At 38.8% G+C, this 16850-nt stretch overlaps 2 protein-coding genes across 3 annotated transcripts; both read right to left on the bottom strand.

Annotated features, from left to right (window-relative positions):
• Positions 1 to 4886: 4886 nt before the first annotated feature.
• Positions 4887 to 12860, bottom strand: LOC131787858 (uncharacterized). Of its 2 annotated transcripts, none has more exons than XM_059104931.2 (9): positions 12541 to 12860; positions 12357 to 12419; positions 10838 to 10919; positions 10339 to 10414; positions 9241 to 9421; positions 8552 to 8691; positions 8369 to 8419; positions 7798 to 8155; positions 4887 to 7130 (listed from the first exon to the last, which is right to left on the bottom strand). In XM_059104931.2, exons 1-9 carry the CDS (start codon positions 12556 to 12558, stop codon positions 6897 to 6899), a joined length of 1203 nt encoding a protein of 400 aa, XP_058960914.2. In that variant the 5' UTR covers positions 12559 to 12860; the 3' UTR covers positions 4887 to 6896. The 2 variants fall into 2 exon arrangements, with proteins under 2 accessions (XP_058960914.2, XP_058960915.2); XM_059104932.2 differs by having other exon boundaries at positions 12357 to 12480; positions 12662 to 12860.
• A 1201-nt stretch (positions 12861 to 14061) lies between these two features.
• Positions 14062 to 16397, bottom strand: LOC131787865 (E3 ubiquitin-protein ligase RNF113A-like). The gene is made up of 2 exons (XM_059104940.2): positions 15893 to 16397; positions 14062 to 15276 (listed from the first exon to the last, which is right to left on the bottom strand). Exons 1-2 carry the CDS (start codon positions 16390 to 16392, stop codon positions 14805 to 14807), a joined length of 972 nt encoding a protein of 323 aa, XP_058960923.1. The 5' UTR covers positions 16393 to 16397; the 3' UTR covers positions 14062 to 14804.
• Positions 16398 to 16850: the final 453 nt, after the last annotated feature.

Here is a 16850-nt window from a genome sequence, read left to right as displayed (position 1 = left end):
AGACAATGGGTCTCAAAGGAATTCCCGGTTTATGAATTTTAGGTAAGCCATAAAAACGTGGACATAAGCCGTCACTACTGTATAACATTTTGTACGTAGAGTCACTAATTCTGCCAGCTTTTTTCAAATCAAGCAACATTTTGTTTAACTTTCTTTGAGTTTTACTGGTTGGATCAGAGTTTAAGACAGCATACGTACTCTTGTCATTGAGCAGAGACAAAGCTTTGTCGTGATATTGCTGTTTGTCCATAACCACAACACAATTACCCTTGTCAGCAGATAATACGAGCCTGTCCGGATCCTTTTTGAGAGTTATAAGCGCATTGAAAACATCCTTTTGAATGTTTTTGGGAGGAGGTTTAGCACGCCTGAGTACGCTACTTACTTCTGCTCTTACCAAATGCCTACGATCGTCGTCGAGTTGAGAGATACTCTCCTCAACAGCGGCGACAATTTCGGCGGTCGGTATTTTGCGAGGAGCAATAGCAAACTTTAGACCCTTCTCTAAACCACTCCGTTCCAGCGCGGATAATTCCTTGGAGGAAAGGTTCATGACCCATTTATCTTTCAGAGATGAGCCTGAATTAACAGGAGACCTCTTACTGAGCAAGTGACGGAGTTTTCTGTCATGTTTCTCTCTCTGTTTGGTAAACGTCTGCAGTTCTTTCGAAATGCAAAACTCCTCGACCCAGGAAGTTTCGGAGTTGTTAATCAAAGCAGAGAGTTCACTGAGTGAACGAGAGAATAACGTACGTAACCGCAGTATGGAACTGTGACATTCATCTATTCGTAGCTTGAGAAAAGAAAAACCAGTACGGACCATGAGCTTGTATCCTTTAGCACTCCGTAAAGGAGGCCGAAATCTCAAACTCGATGGAAGCACATGGTTCTCTTTGCAACGGTGATTGAAATACAAATGACAGCGATACTTAGCAATGCGGACTCTGATGTTAGTGAGCCGGTTGACCCTTGTAACAACAGTTTGACCATACTTTTCTCGCAAATAAAATATATTAAAGTTCACACGGCAACCAGGTGGACAATCAGACATAGTTTGAAGCTACACTGGTTTGCAGATTTAATGAATGTAACCGAAGAAGTTACAATTCATAGACCCAACGTTTCGACACTCCTGTCTAGTGCCTTCATCAGGGGTGATCTAAACGCTGCAACAAGAGGTCCTTTTATATGATCACTAATTAGCGGCCTTTTTTCTGACGAGGTGTAAATAGGCGTCAGGAAGCAGACCGCCATCGTCACGATTTAAAGGAGCGTGGGCGGAGTTAATGTGCCAAGCCTCCAAACAAAGGCGCTGGTGGTAACGCCGATTAGTAGTGATAATTTTAGAATTATCCCACCCAATTGTATGGTTGGTTAGGCAAGTATGCTCCGATAAAGCTGAATTTTCCTTTTTGCAAAGAAAAACCGCCATAAAAAGTCTGTAGCCAAAACTTTACTTAGGAGGGCTGATTGTCTACCATCATCACTCGATTCGAAGGCTGAGGAGAGGAAATATGTTTCCAATGTCCTAAAGGCAAATGGCTATACAAAAACTTTTCTCCGTAACTGCCAAAAACCAGTTACAAATAGTAACGCTCTTGATGAAAGGGAACCAGCGACTGGTTTTGCTGTTATTCCTTACATACAGGGTGTTACTGAACCCATCAAGAGAATTTTGAATAGCCACAACGTTAAAGTTGCTCAAAAACCTTTTCAGACTTTGGGGCATATTTTCGCCAAACCTAAGGATCCTGTCACGAAAGAACAACGAACCGACGCCATTTATTCTATTCCTTGCAATGACTGTGATAACGAATACATCGGACAGACCAAACGCCAGTTTGGTACACGGTTAAAAGAGCACCAAAAAGCGGTTTTTCTTTGCAAAAAGGAAAATTCAGCTTTATCGGAGCATACTTGCCTAACCAACCATACAATTGGGTGGGATAATTCTAAAATTATCACTACTAATCGGCGTTACCACCAGCGCCTTTGTTTGGAGGCTTGGCACATTAACTCCGCCCACGCTCCTTTAAATCGTGACGATGGCGGTCTGCTTCCTGACGCCTATTTACACCTCGTCAGAAAAAAGGCCGCTAATTAGTGATCATATAAAAGGACCTCTTGTTGCAGCGTTTAGATCACCCCTGATGAAGGCACTAGACAGGAGTGTCGAAACGTTGGGTCTATGAATTGTAACTTCTTCGGTTACATTCATTAAATCTGCAAACCAGTGTAGCTTCAAACTATGTCTGATTGTCCACCTGGTTGCCGTGTGAACTTTAATATATTTTATTTGCGAGAAAAGTATGGTCAAACTGTTGTTACAAGGGTCAACCGGCTCACTAACATCAGAGTCCGCATTGCTAAGTATCGCTGTCATTTGTATTTCAATCACCGTTGCAAAGAGAACCATGTGCTTCCATCGAGTTTGAGATTTCGGCCTCCTTTACGGAGTGCTAAAGGATACAAGCTCATGGTCCGTACTGGTTTTTCTTTTCTCAAGCTACGAATAGATGAATGTCACAGTTCCATACTGCGGTTACGTACGTTATTCTCTCGTTCACTCAGTGAACTCTCTGCTTTGATTAACAACTCCGAAACTTCCTGGGTCGAGGAGTTTTGCATTTCGAAAGAACTGCAGACGTTTACCAAACAGAGAGAGAAACATGACAGAAAACTCCGTCACTTGCTCAGTAAGAGGTCTCCTGTTAATTCAGGCTCATCTCTGAAAGATAAATGGGTCATGAACCTTTCCTCCAAGGAATTATCCGCGCTGGAACGGAGTGGTTTAGAGAAGGGTCTAAAGTTTGCTATTGCTCCTCGCAAAATACCGACCGCCGAAATTGTCGCCGCTGTTGAGGAGAGTATCTCTCAACTCGACGACGATCGTAGGCATTTGGTAAGAGCAGAAGTAAGTAGCGTACTCAGGCGTGCTAAACCTCCTCCCAAAAACATTCAAAAGGATGTTTTCAATGCGCTTATAACTCTCAAAAAGGATCCGGACAGGCTCGTATTATCTGCTGACAAGGGTAATTGTGTTGTGGTTATGGACAAACAGCAATATCACGACAAAGCTTTGTCTCTGCTCAATGACAAGAGTACGTATGCTGTCTTAAACTCTGATCCAACCAGTAAAACTCAAAGAAAGTTAAACAAAATGTTGCTTGATTTGAAAAAAGCTGGCAGAATTAGTGACTCTACGTACAAAATGTTATACAGTAGTGACGGCTTATGTCCACGTTTTTATGGCTTACCTAAAATTCATAAACCGGGAATTCCTTTGAGACCCATTGTCTCTTTTGTTAATTCTCCGACTTATGCAATTTCTGGTTATCTTGCGAGAATTTTGTCGCCTGTTGTTGGGAATACTGATTACACTGTTAAAAATTCCTGCGAATTTACGGATTTCATAAGAGATAAAACTCTTGACGCTTGTGAAGAATTAGTATCTTTCGACGTTGTTTCGCTCTTCACTAAAATCCCAGTTGATCTTGCCGTTAAGGTTGCGGAGGAAAGACTCAGAGAAGATGCTTCCCTAGGACAAAGAACTTCTTTGCCTGTGGAGGATATTATTCATCTGCTGTCTTTTTGCCTCAAAACCACGCAATTTACATATAACGGCACATACTATCAACAAGTTTTTGGTACAGCTATGGGTTCGCCTGTTTCTGCTGTCATTGCTAACATGGTAATGGAAGACGTGGAACAAAGGGCCTTAGCCACTTCACCGGTTAAACCCTTTTTCTGGCAACGATATGTCGATGATGTTATTTCTGCGGTATCCGGAAATGAAGCGGAGCGCCTCTTGTCGCATTTGAATTCAGTAGAGCCGTCGATCCAATTCACCCTTGAACGTGAAAAGGATAGACATTTGCCCTTTCTTGATTTAAATGTGTCTAGAGGGGTTCAGGGTAATTTAGAGACAAGTGTCTATCGTAAACCCACCCACACCGACAAATACCTCGCTTTCGATTCTCACCATCCTATTTGCCATAAAAAGTCTGTAGCCAAAACTTTACTTAGGAGGGCTGATTGTCTACCATCATCACTCGATTCGAAGGCTGAGGAGAGGAAATATGTTTCCAATGTCCTAAAGGCAAATGGCTATACAAAAACTTTTCTCCGTAACTGCCAAAAACCAGTTACAAATAGTAACGCTCTTGATGAAAGGGAACCAGCGACTGGTTTTGCTGTTATTCCTTACATACAGGGTGTTACTGAACCCATCAAGAGAATTTTGAATAGCCACAACGTTAAAGTTGCTCAAAAACCTTTTCAGACTTTGGGGCATATTTTCGCCAAACCTAAGGATCCTGTCACGAAAGAACAACGAACCGACGCCATTTATTCTATTCCTTGCAATGACTGTGATAACGAATACATCGGACAGACCAAACGCCAGTTTGGTACACGGTTAAAAGAGCACCAAAAAGCGGTTTTTCTTTGCAAAAAGGAAAATTCAGCTTTATCGGAGCATACTTGCCTAACCAACCATACAATTGGGTGGGATAATTCTAAAATTATCACTACTAATCGGCGTTACCACCAGCGCCTTTGTTTGGAGGCTTGGCACATTAACTCCGCCCACGCTCCTTTAAATCGTGACGATGGCGGTCTGCTTCCTGACGCCTATTTACACCTCGTCAGAAAAAAGGCCGCTAATTAGTGATCATATAAAAGGACCTCTTGTTGCAGCGTTTAGATCACCCCTGATGAAGGCACTAGACAGGAGTGTCGAAACGTTGGGTCTATGAATTGTAACTTCTTCGGTTACATTCATTAAATCTGCAAACCAGTGTAGCTTCAAACTATGTCTGATTGTCCACCTGGTTGCCGTGTGAACTTTAATATATTAGATTTTAAATAATCAGACACAATTCATCTGAAATGTTTGAAGTAAGCTTTACTATAAACAGACCAACAGTTGAAATGTGTCCGAATTTCATAAATTTTGAAGAAATACGTTTTGTACAAATATATAATAAATCTCTATTCAATAAAGCAATAATCTCAAACTCTTAAGAAGGCCTAAATCTGTAAAATCTTAAGTTTGTGCGTCTTGAACGCAAATTTTTAACCAAAATCATGGCATTTGGTAATTGTTAACATTAAGTACTTTATGACTGAGTTTGGTGGAGCCGCACGAGATCTTAGGGTCCACAGGGTTTTCAAAATAAGACGGCAATCGGCGCGTTTCACCGTCTACACTGAAAAACGCGCCAGTTATTCCGAATGTGTGGGGCTTAATTTTCGGCATGGAGGCATGTCAACGATAACCCCTTGTACCGCCTCCTAGAATCACAGTCCAGTTAATCAAAATCTTTTTGACGACCCTGGGTCCGCACGTCGTGACTGAGGGCCAAAAAAACCAGTCAGTCCACTCAGCCTAACCCAACTCAGTCAATAAGCGTTTCACCTTAGTCGCTTTTCCCCAAATACACACTTTACACAATAACTATAAAAGCGTCCCCTAGCGCCCTTTTGTTCCCACGCTATCACAACCAGGGCAACGCTACCCATACGCTACGCAACCCAAGAAAGAAACATGGAATAATCACTTATTAATACCTTTTCCTGCTGCATGCGATGCCATGGATAAAGTAGAAGAAAAAAGAAAACAACAATAAAAATATTTAATCACGTTTTAGCGAACGGCAAGCGGCAAAACTTAAACTTTTGCGGCGTGCCTTTCAACAGTTTGTGAAATAAGTTCAAATATTTGCTTTTGTTGTGTCAGAAACATAGAACCTACTAATTGTGAATAAGATAAAATTTTAAACTTTTCTGTAATTTTAAAAGAAGGCGAAATCAGTAGTGAATTCTATCGTTTACACTTGCCGTAGCCATTGATCGTAATAAACGGGTTAAAAAGGACATTAACGGAGAATGTCAATCGGCAAAAAAATTGAAGTTCTTGCCGCCTGCCTTTAGCCATTAACACACTTGAGTGAACATTCTTGCATCAGTACTCATTTTTCTCTTTTCTATACGAGGCTGGTTAAAAGCTTGAAAGGAAGAACGAGTAAGGTCAAGATTTTCACCGGTTGCCGTTGCCATTATCGGAAACATGCAGTGGCATATTAATCACCATTAGCCAGCCGCACCCATCTCCGATGAAACGTACATATGTATTTTTCTTTAGGAAAAAAAAATTAAAATAAAGCCGAATATACTCTTCTTTATGTATGTATATAATCTTATATAAAAACACTCTTTTAGGTAAAGCTTATACTGAAACACACTTATATCTTTTATAGCACTCTTGAGGAATTTATAAAATATAATATAAAAATGATATTGTTTTGGGAAAGAAAATCTTCAAGTTTCGATCAGCAAAAGCCGAAAGCCTTCTGTCGTTTTCAAATTGCTATGCAAGGGGCAAAGTTATACGAACAAGCTGACAAATAAAATGTATCACAAGATAACAGGTCATTTAGAGTTAACATCAGAGTTGAAATCGTAAATTGGCCACCGTAAAGAGTTTAAAGGCTGAAGTTTCGAGCGTTAGCCCTTCGTCAGAGCGACAGACAAAGGGCCAACGCTCGAAACGTCAGCTTTTAAACTCTTTACAGTGGCCAGTTTACATTTTCAGTTCATTTGATTTAACCAAATCATTTTGTAATACCTCTCCCAGACGCAGCTCTACAGTTTCTTTAGAACCTTACCCCCCCCCCCCCCCCCTAAAATTAAATGTTCTGTTTTTCTTCGAATGTTACTCAGGACGTAAGTTCGTTCTCTACAAGAGACTACCTGAAAACATAGAATAAATTAAAAAACATTCAGTATTAAACACTGTCAATGGAGCTCTCACTTCTCACACAAGGTGCCTGCTTTGTCTCTGGCCAGCGGATATATTCCAAGCATGCCTCTCTCAGGTCGCGTAGCCGCAACTGTCAAATGTTCTGCATGTAATCCTCTGCAGGTGTTTCTGCAGCTATCTCCGTCACGATGTCCATCACTTGATCTTGTGACTGTTCGTTTTCCATCTTATCTTCAACCCCTAATGAATCCACAACACTCTCTGGTTCATCATCTACCATTTCACCCGCTGTTTTGATGGGGGTTGGGCTACACGAGGGTATACTGTCAGTTTGCTGCTTCTCTGTCTCACGTGGTTCTTCGGTAGCCTGTCAGTTCAATGAAGCAAAAACTGGCGTTTTGAGCTTAATATCATTTTGATGTTTGAAAAGAATTCCTAATTTGACGAGAGCATATCCCCTTTTTTTACGAACGACACCACTTTATTATCCTCAGGTAGTCACTGGTTTACGGTTTGATTTGTCTGGGAAAGACTACGTGAGCAATTGAACCAACTCGCTAACCTTTTACCCTTTAGAACTTATCACCTTGTAACTTCTCTCTATAATATCCCCGCATTATCCAGCATAGAGGTAATGAGAATAACCAAATTTATCAGGTAGAAGTTATCACCTTGATCTAACGCCAGATTCCCGTAACTAATTTACATGGGAATGTGTTACAGCCCAAGGGGAGAATTAGCAGTCGGGCCCCGGTTGTGGGAATGTCGGATAACGCTATCCACTGGATAAATCGCTATCCGGTGAATAGCGCAGTGTATTTTATTAACAGTTTTCCGCTGGATAGCAATTTATCCATCGTATAGTGTTATCCGCCCTTTGTACTACTGGGCCCAGATCTTTTGAAATTACGTGGTTCAAAGTATTAAAAATCCCCCTGTTTTGGACACCTATCTATAGATGCTCACCCACAACCATTCAAGTATGCAAAAAGATTCTCACTGACAAACAAAGAAGATGAATCAAATTTACCCACCTTGCCCTCCAATATACTGGCAAAGGCACTTTCAGATATCGAGCTCGCATCAGAGTACACTCTTGATATATCTGAATTAAGTCCTTCTCCCACACCAAGCATGGTTCTGTCAGGGTAACTTCCTTGAGATAAAACCTCAGCATTATTGTTATAGGTAGGACATTCTGCAACATGGGGCCCTTGCAGAGCTGATCCCATTGCTACACTTGTTGAAGGATTCTGTATGTCGGGTAAAACCTGTTTAGTCTGATCTGGTACGGGATCATCTAGAGTTTGAGTGGACACTCTGTTTGAAATCGTTCTTGAATTGGAAGGGGCTGGAGACGTTTCAAAGTGCACTCTGCGATGAACTTTAGGCCTACCAAAAACAAAAAGAAAAGAGTTGAAAATCTAGTAACACATGGCAAGTAAGTCTATGTGTTATGGAATGTCCATTCACCTTCCTCCTGAAGGGTGCACTTCATAGCACATGCTAGTATTTGCTTCACATTTAATCTTTAGGATCACTGGAAAATAATGAAAGTCCTTGGTCTTAAAATGATATCTGACCAATCAGTAGAAAATCACTCACTTGGGTTTTGTTTTCCGTCTGTGTGCTGGCCCAGTTCCTTTACCTAGACTCCTAGAAAAATCAGAAAATTAAAGTGCATGTTAGAGAATAAGTAAACTCAATGTTATACAGCAACTTACACGTTTGCATCAGCTGGCTTTGATTTACGTGAATAAACAGAGCGACAATAACAAGGTAACTTACATGATCTTCAAGGGCCAAGTTTCAGGCCATTCCACAACATAATTTAGTGAAGTTGGTTGAAATGCCAAAGTTCTTCTGTTGTATCCAAAGGGATTCAAACTGGTGCGAGAATTGTAACGAAGATTTTCCACCCCTGCTGACTACAGAATTAAGAAAATAATTGGTGAAAAAAATGACTGAGTTGCACCTCAGGAATTGCTTAAGTCAGGTTACCTGTAGCTTGGTATGGGCACGCGAGACTTTGAAAGGGGTGATGATATTATTTCAGTTGCAAGATTTTGAAAATTCAATAGGAGACTTTGTGCTGTTGACACTCTTGGGGCTAAAAAGGTTATATTTATAACGGTAATCAGTGAACAACATTTTAGTTACACTTATTTAAGTCAGGATTTTGGTTATTGTGAGAGATTTGAAAGGCTCACTTCCAGCTCAAGTCTTTACAGTTCAAGAAGGGGCCCAGCCTGACTCCCACTGTCTCTTTTTACTCTCAAAATCTCTCTGAAGTTTGAAAAGTTATTACTACTGAATTACCAAAAAAACTGAAGTAAATATGAGATTCCGACTAAGGCAATACCAGCATTAAAAGTCTCTGCCATTTCATGCTCCAGATGCCACATTATGACCTAACTAGAATTGGAGCACCTCAGGTAATCAAACCCTTAATAATTAAATAGTGAAAAGACACCTACAGGACTATCAGACCAGCCACTGAATGCATAACCCAGTCTGTCTTGATTCTCAGCAGCTGTTGTTCCTCGTGACTTGGCAGGAGGAAATGTCAGGTTTAATTGTCTGTCTGCCTTGGCCTGCATGTACAGTGCTGCCTTCTGATCACTGTCATCCACAGCATGTTGTAACCCTGCATTTAATCTGCAAAGGCAAATTTTAAGATTTATATCAAGATTTATTAGCAGAGAAACATGCTTGATCTAATTTTGAAGTTATATTAATATCATGAGTAACGCAATGGCTTGAAGGTTAATGTGCTGGACTCCAGATCAAGAGGTCTGAGTTCTTGACCTGACCATGCTAATTTGTGGTGTTCTTTAGCAAAGTTCTTTACTCTGTCAGTGGTTCTCTAACACCCAAGAGTATGTATAAATGGGTACTAACCAGTCATCAGGGAAGCCTGATTAAATACTGGGAGGTAACCTTTTTAATACACTAGCATTCCATCCAGGGGGGAAGAGCAATACTCTTAGTCATTTCATGCTGAGGAAACCTGGATAAGCTTCAGTTGGGTGGGTCACTAGGCTGGAATACACATTTATTCTAATATCACTTGATGTATCAGTTTTAACTCATTGTTCCCAAATGAATAAAGGGGTGTATGTTTCTAAAAAACTGTAGTGCTGCATCATTGGGAAATCGAGGGGGAGGGGGAGGGAAGGTAATTACCATATAATTTGGTTTATCAGCTGAGTTAATAATGTAAGTTGGCCACCCAAACTTTTCCGAGCCAGCAGTGTACAATTTGTGATTTGTCGAAGGTGATTCCATGACCTCACAAGAGCCCTTTAGAAATCATATAATTTCATTTGTGTTGCCTCAAATTGCTCAAACTTAGATAAGTTCCTTTTCCTTTCATCAGCTCACTCTTTGGGAAGAACTTGTTAAATAAAATTGTTAAGTTTTTCTCTGAATATCAGATTAACTCTGCCTGTGTGGCTGCCTTTCACTGGACTATTAAAGCTATCTTCTCCAATCTTCTACAATCAGATACAGTTCTTAGCCTCACCACACCGAATACTGTCTTGATTGTAATTAAATGCCAACTTGAAATTTACCTTCTGTGAGCCTTCTGACGGGCAGCTGACAGGTCAGGGAAAAATGAAGAGTTCTTGCCTAACACTGAGGTAGGCTCTAAAGAAGGGGAAAGCTGTACATCATAGCAGTCCATGAACATGAAAAAAAACCTCACAGAATGATTTGTCTAGAAGGCCACATCTCACAGATTACTATGAAATTTGAGGAGGCGTGGAATGGGTTAAATCACCACCACCCTCGTTTTCTAGATGACTTACCTAGTCTTTAGTCTTCAGTCTTACTAAATGACTTGAGTAAGTTTAACCCCATTGTAAACATGCAGAGTAATTACAACTCGAGTCAGAAGAATGGATGTGGGTATGACAGCTTATCAAATTTAGAAATTTCCTGCATAAAATACAGAAAATTGCCAAAATGGCACAAGAAAACTTAAAACCAATGGCTGCCTGTAGCTCTTGTTCATAGAGTACATTAAGTACATCAAGTGGTGAAAAAGAAATAAAATGAAGAATTGCCTACCACTTGAGGGATTTACCATAGGTAAAACATCTTCCTTTGCTGGTTCATGGACATCAGTTGTTGAGTATAATGATAACCCTGTCTACAAGTTAAACATTAAAATTAAGGATTGATGTTCGCACATAATTATATATAAATACACAATATTCTTCTGTAAATTATCCTCACTATTTTTATCATATCTAATTTTCCAAGCGCACAAAACTGAGAACAAATATCCTGTGATATTTTACAGTTGGTTATTTTGTATTAAAAAAAAAACCTGTTTCACAGGTTAGCTGTGCACACTTAATGCTTCTGTATCTGCTTTGCTTTTCCTGCCTTATGAGAAATGAGCAGAAACACTTGGCAGGAAAAAAGCAGTTGGATAATAAATAACTTATAGGACATTTTGGTGTGTGGTATTGCTTAGGATATTTACTCATTGTATGTATTTCTACTCGTCCTACCGGCTCGTCAAAATACAGCACAACTCGTAAAAATACCCAGGGATACTCAACATCAAAACGTCCTCTAAGACATATATATTACATATCTTAAATCAAATCATTTTAATACTTGCCCAGGCCTACAAGGAAATTTTTTGTTTATTTTGCCAGATAAAACTGTCATGAGTTCAGTGACTGGAGACAACTGCACCCAGTGATTTTTTTTCATCCAAATTTTGTCAAGCCTTACCAATCTTCAAAGGCCCCATCTTCCTGCCTCAGAGCAGGAAAAATTTTCATCAGGCATGAAATTGCACAGATTTATCAATTTACTGGCCACATTTTGAAGGAAAATGTAATTCAAGAAAATTTGATTTTGCTTTTTCAATGCAAGTCTTTTTGGCAGAAAGCTGCCAAAAGATTAAATTTTCATGCAGCAATCAAACCATAAAGATGGATGATTTGTATCTCTGGATGTTGCATCATGATCAGTACTTAAGATACCCAGAAAAAAAACTATCATGGCTTCCAAGTTTACATTTAAGTTGAATCCTGCTCAATTTGTTAGTCCATGTGATTGACATTTCATGGTTATTAAAAAATAAGTTAAACGTAAATTACAATTTTTAAATTTGGGAACTGACAATTAAAAAGAGACAATTCTAACTTAGAATACTTGGTTCATTTTACGAATAAGAAGAAAAAATCTACACCTCATATGATTATCTTGTAGCATTATAAATTCATGCAAAATTTAAAGAGCATGTTTCTATGGCTACCAAGTCGGCGCTACGCCAGTTGCTTAACGCAGCATAAATTCCTTATTCAGCGTGAATTTCTCAGCAAACACAAAAGTACACAAAGCAACAGTTGAGAAAAGTACAATGCTTTCATTTGAGTTCAAGCTCGGTCTTATCCTAACGTTATTTCAATTATTTATGATGTCTATCGTAGACACTGAACAACGAAATCAAATTACTCCTTAGCGAGAGTATAAAACAAAGAACTTGCCACAGGGATTAAGATTAATTACGATCATAAAAGTAACAAGAAAAAGCCTCTAAGCCATGCAATTAAAGGATTTCTTTTACCTTGCTCTGTTTTTCGTCGATTCGAGCCAAGATTTGCTTGACCGGGTCAACTTTTCTTCTACGCTGTATGCCGTAATGAAACCGCAAAAAATTAATGATCACACGGAGTCAGGAGGAAAGCCAGCTGTTTATTAAAACAAGAAGTAGGCATTACTAGTCCGTAAGATGACAACAATACTCTTACCTTTTTATAAACTATCATTTGACAGCCTTTATAGAATCCAATGCGTTATTTTCCCTCCAAGAACAGCTGAGGTTGCGAGGACGACCAAAACGCAACGCTACCACAATAACTATTCGCATACCAACCAATCAAGCACTCCAATTTTCTGATTTACATTTTTCTCCCCTTCTCAATGGTCTTAGCGATCATCTCTGTGCTTCATGTTTTCTAACCATGGTTGAGAAACAAGTTCAACCATTCCCTAGAATGAAGACTCCGCAATTGTCTGCAGAGAAGGAAATTTAGCAGCGAAACAAAGCGTTACACAATGGCGCGGCAAGCGGTCGCCAACAGCTGCCAATCAGAGTTTACGAACATCAATTAACCTGAGGACCCGTAACAAGAATCTTAAAACGTACCTTCAACAAAAAGAAAACGGAACCAAAATAATCAGAAAATAATAAAAAATTTGAATATTCTGGTTTTATACGCGATTTATTACAATCAACTCAGGAACGACATATTCCCATTGTAAAATAGTGCTGTAACAGGATTGTCAGCTTTGATATGACTGATCTCACACGTTTATAATTATTCAAATTACATTGAATATTCAATGACAATGTTCTCCTGACAACTTTCAAAATTTGCTATTTAGCCAATGTCCATTCTCCAAAATATTTCAATTTTTTTTTATAATTTAATTTGAGTTCATTTTATATTTAAAAATATAAAATCAACTCAAACTAATTAAATAAAACAACAGATACTATGTTGCTGTTTGTCTGCCCTGCTATAGATTTATAAAATAAACAAAGAAGTGGAACATGATATGAGGTGCAGCCAAGTGTCACTGATGTTGAAAATGAGTTTGTAATGTAACTTGGCCACGGTAAAAGGTTTCAAAAGCTTAAGTCTTAAGCTTTAGCCCCTTATCAGAGCAAAGTTGAACAGTCAAACATCTAAATAACATATGTTTTGCTCAAGCCAATTGCAAAGCTACTTTTACAAATAGGACAGTCTCTATGTGTACCAACTATGGTGAGGAGAGAGGGGAAATGGGGAGTGGCAGAAGTGTATGTATAGTGGTTTAGCATTTAGCAGAATTGATTCAAGACCTGCCACAAAAGTGTGCCTCACATCTTTATCAACAATTGTGAGTTATATATTGACTTGCAATGTGCTGGTATACCCATGTATAGTTTGTTATTAGCCACATGTTATCAATACATTAACCCTTTAACTTCCATGAGTGACCAAGACAGAATTTCTCCTTACAATATTAACCAGAAAAGTGATGAGAATAAAGAAAAAGATCAATTTGCAGATAAATAGTTGATCCAATATTAAATTCTCTGAACTAACATTAAAAGAATTGTATGGTTGACAGTAAGGAGAATTACAAATTTGATCTGGGAGTCAAAGGGTTAAAGCAAACTCACACTAAAGCTATCAATCATTGAGCTCCCAAATAACTTGCTGAATTGGGACAATTTCTTAAAAAGTTTCTATGTGAGGAAAATTTTATCATTTGCTATCATCCACTGACCAAACATTTATTAATGATCTCAAAATAACATTCACCCTTTGACTTCCTAGATAGCTGTATAAATTTCCTTGTAAATTAGTAACAAGAACTTAACGTTAAATCAAATAACAACTTCTATCTGATAAGTTTGAATATTCTCATCACCTGTTTGCTGGATAACAAATTAATATTATAGGGAGAAGTAACAAGTTAATCACTTCTGGAAGCTTAAGGGTGAAAATATAATACATTATAATACAGTCATCCAGTAGTAGAGAGAAGATCTATGGCTACAGAGATAACAAATATTACTTGTGGTACTGAACAGGAGAATTTATTTCACAATCAAGAGGTTCTTTGGTGGGTGATCATTTCTTTTATCTTCAATGCCTTGATATTTGATTTATCAGTAATACTATAAGGAGAAATAAGATATTAGTCACTCTAAAGCTGGCATCACACTCAGTAATTTTATGCGCTGATTGGTGAAAAAATCACCAGGTGTGTCAGGTGCAGTAATTGCACTTTTTGCTGACCTCTTGCAATTGGCGTATGAAATTGCTGACATCTGGCATGAGGTTGGCTATTTTTGCCAGCCCTCATATTTGCCATGATTGGTGAGCAAAATCCCCAAGTGTGTCAACAGCTCTTCAGATTTAAGGGGGGTGAATCAAAGAGGCTTTGTTTCTTATAGAAGAAACATCAAATAACTGATTTTGAGAACAAGCCCAAACAATTGCCTTCCTCCTTCTCCTTCCTAATCATCATCACCCTCTTGTTCTTTTTCCTTTTCATCATCTCTCATGGTTTTTAATTTCTTTATAAGCTCTTTTGCAGGATTGAACACACCATTAGTCTGTGTACCACAAACATAACACCTTTTGCTTTTCTTATAATGTTTAAGAGCACATGCTTCACAAAAGTAGTGTTGACACTTGGTAACAACTGGACTTGTGAATGATTCTCTACAAATAAAACAGGCAAATGGAAGATCATCATCATCATCACTTGCAATTTCGTACTGATGTGGATCTTGTTTGCTGTAATTTCCTTCTTTCCATTCTCGTTCAAGTTGCCAGCCATGTTTGTAGTCACTGCGATCATGCAAAAATTTGCAGCTGTCTCCAAATCCACAGAAACCAGTTTCCTTGTAATCTTTACATATATCTGGCTGATAATCCCAACGAATTGTTGCACGCAAATTTGCTGGCGCCCTGATAGGCCCTTGTCTGAAAGAAAAAAGTGTTCAAAAGATATGAATTCCTCTAGTTATGTTTCAAAATTAAAGATGTCTTTGAAAAGTAAACAGACAATAAAAAAAAAAAACAACTATGAGAAACCAAATGACAGGCCCATCAAAATCATTCATCCATAAAATCAATCAATCAGCAGTCTCTCTTATTTTAAGCATAGCTGGTAAAAGAACTTTTCAAACCCAAAGAACAAAACTTTTATCTGTTGAATTTACTAACTAGTTTGTGAATTGCAATCAAAGACAGAAAATACATAATTTTTTCTGATTCTGACATCACGCTTTGGCTATAAAAAAAAATTTACTGAAATACCTCCCAGAATGGTGAGAATAACATCTCAGAGAGTTTTAAACATCAAATTCTTCAGGGGGGAGCACCCCTCCTGGATCCCCCCAGAAGGGAGAGCTGCTTTATCACATGCCATGCTTGCTATACAAGCATAATATAATTCTACCTACACAATTCTGATAACACATTTTTAACATTTCCTATTGACAACCCTGACTGTGAGATACTAAATTTACACAAACTCCCACTAAAGATTGGATCTCTAATGCTAACTGTTTACGGTTCATCCCTGTATACACTTTACCTGACCATTCCACTAGCAGCATTTCCTTGTGCATTCCCCTTCTTTTCGTAGAATGTCATGTAGTTGTTCAATCCTCTGTACTGTTTGTCATCTTTCTCCTGGCCTTTAAGTTCTTGATTTGTTTTCAAACTCTTCTCAAACAAAGCCTGTGCGTCTCGATCAAATTCGGTATCAATCTCCACAGTTGCTGTGGCTCCGAGATCCTCTGGTCCAGTTCGCATTGCAGAACGCGTTGATTTAAACGTAACGTCAAGGTCATCGTCTATCTCTTCACGTTCACGTCTGGACTTAGAATCAAATCCATCAGTCTTCTGAAACATTGGGTTAGAGAGCGGCTTTTTCTCCTTTCTAATCACCGTTGTAACATCTTCATCTTCACTGTCTGACTTTTCAGCTTTCCTTTTGCGCACATTTCGATTCCTATTTGCCTTCTTAAAGAAAGTACAAGTAGGTTTTTGAGACGAAATATCTCCATTACTTTTGGCGTTCTCATCCGCCATATTGCTTGTCATGTCTAGTGTCCAGTCTCTTCTTGAACAAAACGCTCCTCCCCAGCGTTCGCTCAGTTGAAATCAGCCGGGTGATTATAATATCATTGTTGTTTCGTGTCGGTGTGGTGCTGTTCGTGATTGTGTGGTCACTGTTTGTTCATTTTTACGTTGTGAATGTTCTCTATGTACCCTACTGTACTTGTGATTCGTTTTGTAGCCGTGTTAAAGTGTTCAGTGGATTAATTATCCGTAAATGTCTTGTCTCTCTTTGTAATAAATGTTGTAATTACTGTCGTGTGTTCTCAATGTGCTACTTTAAAAATTTTACGCGATACACTTGTTCTTATTTGATCATAACACTTCAAGTGTTGTGAAGTGACGAGAAATCTTACTGGAGCACCTGATTTGTGCGATGAAAGTATGAGAACTATGGAAATGATGAAAATTGGTTTGAGACTGAACAGACA

This window comes from Pocillopora verrucosa, chromosome 11, assembly GCF_036669915.1.
Source record: "Pocillopora verrucosa isolate sample1 chromosome 11, ASM3666991v2, whole genome shotgun sequence".
Classification (NCBI taxonomy): domain Eukaryota; kingdom Metazoa; phylum Cnidaria; class Anthozoa; order Scleractinia; family Pocilloporidae; genus Pocillopora; species Pocillopora verrucosa.
The sequence above is the reverse complement of the archived record's forward strand: the minus strand, read 5'-3'. Positions and strand labels throughout refer to the sequence as shown.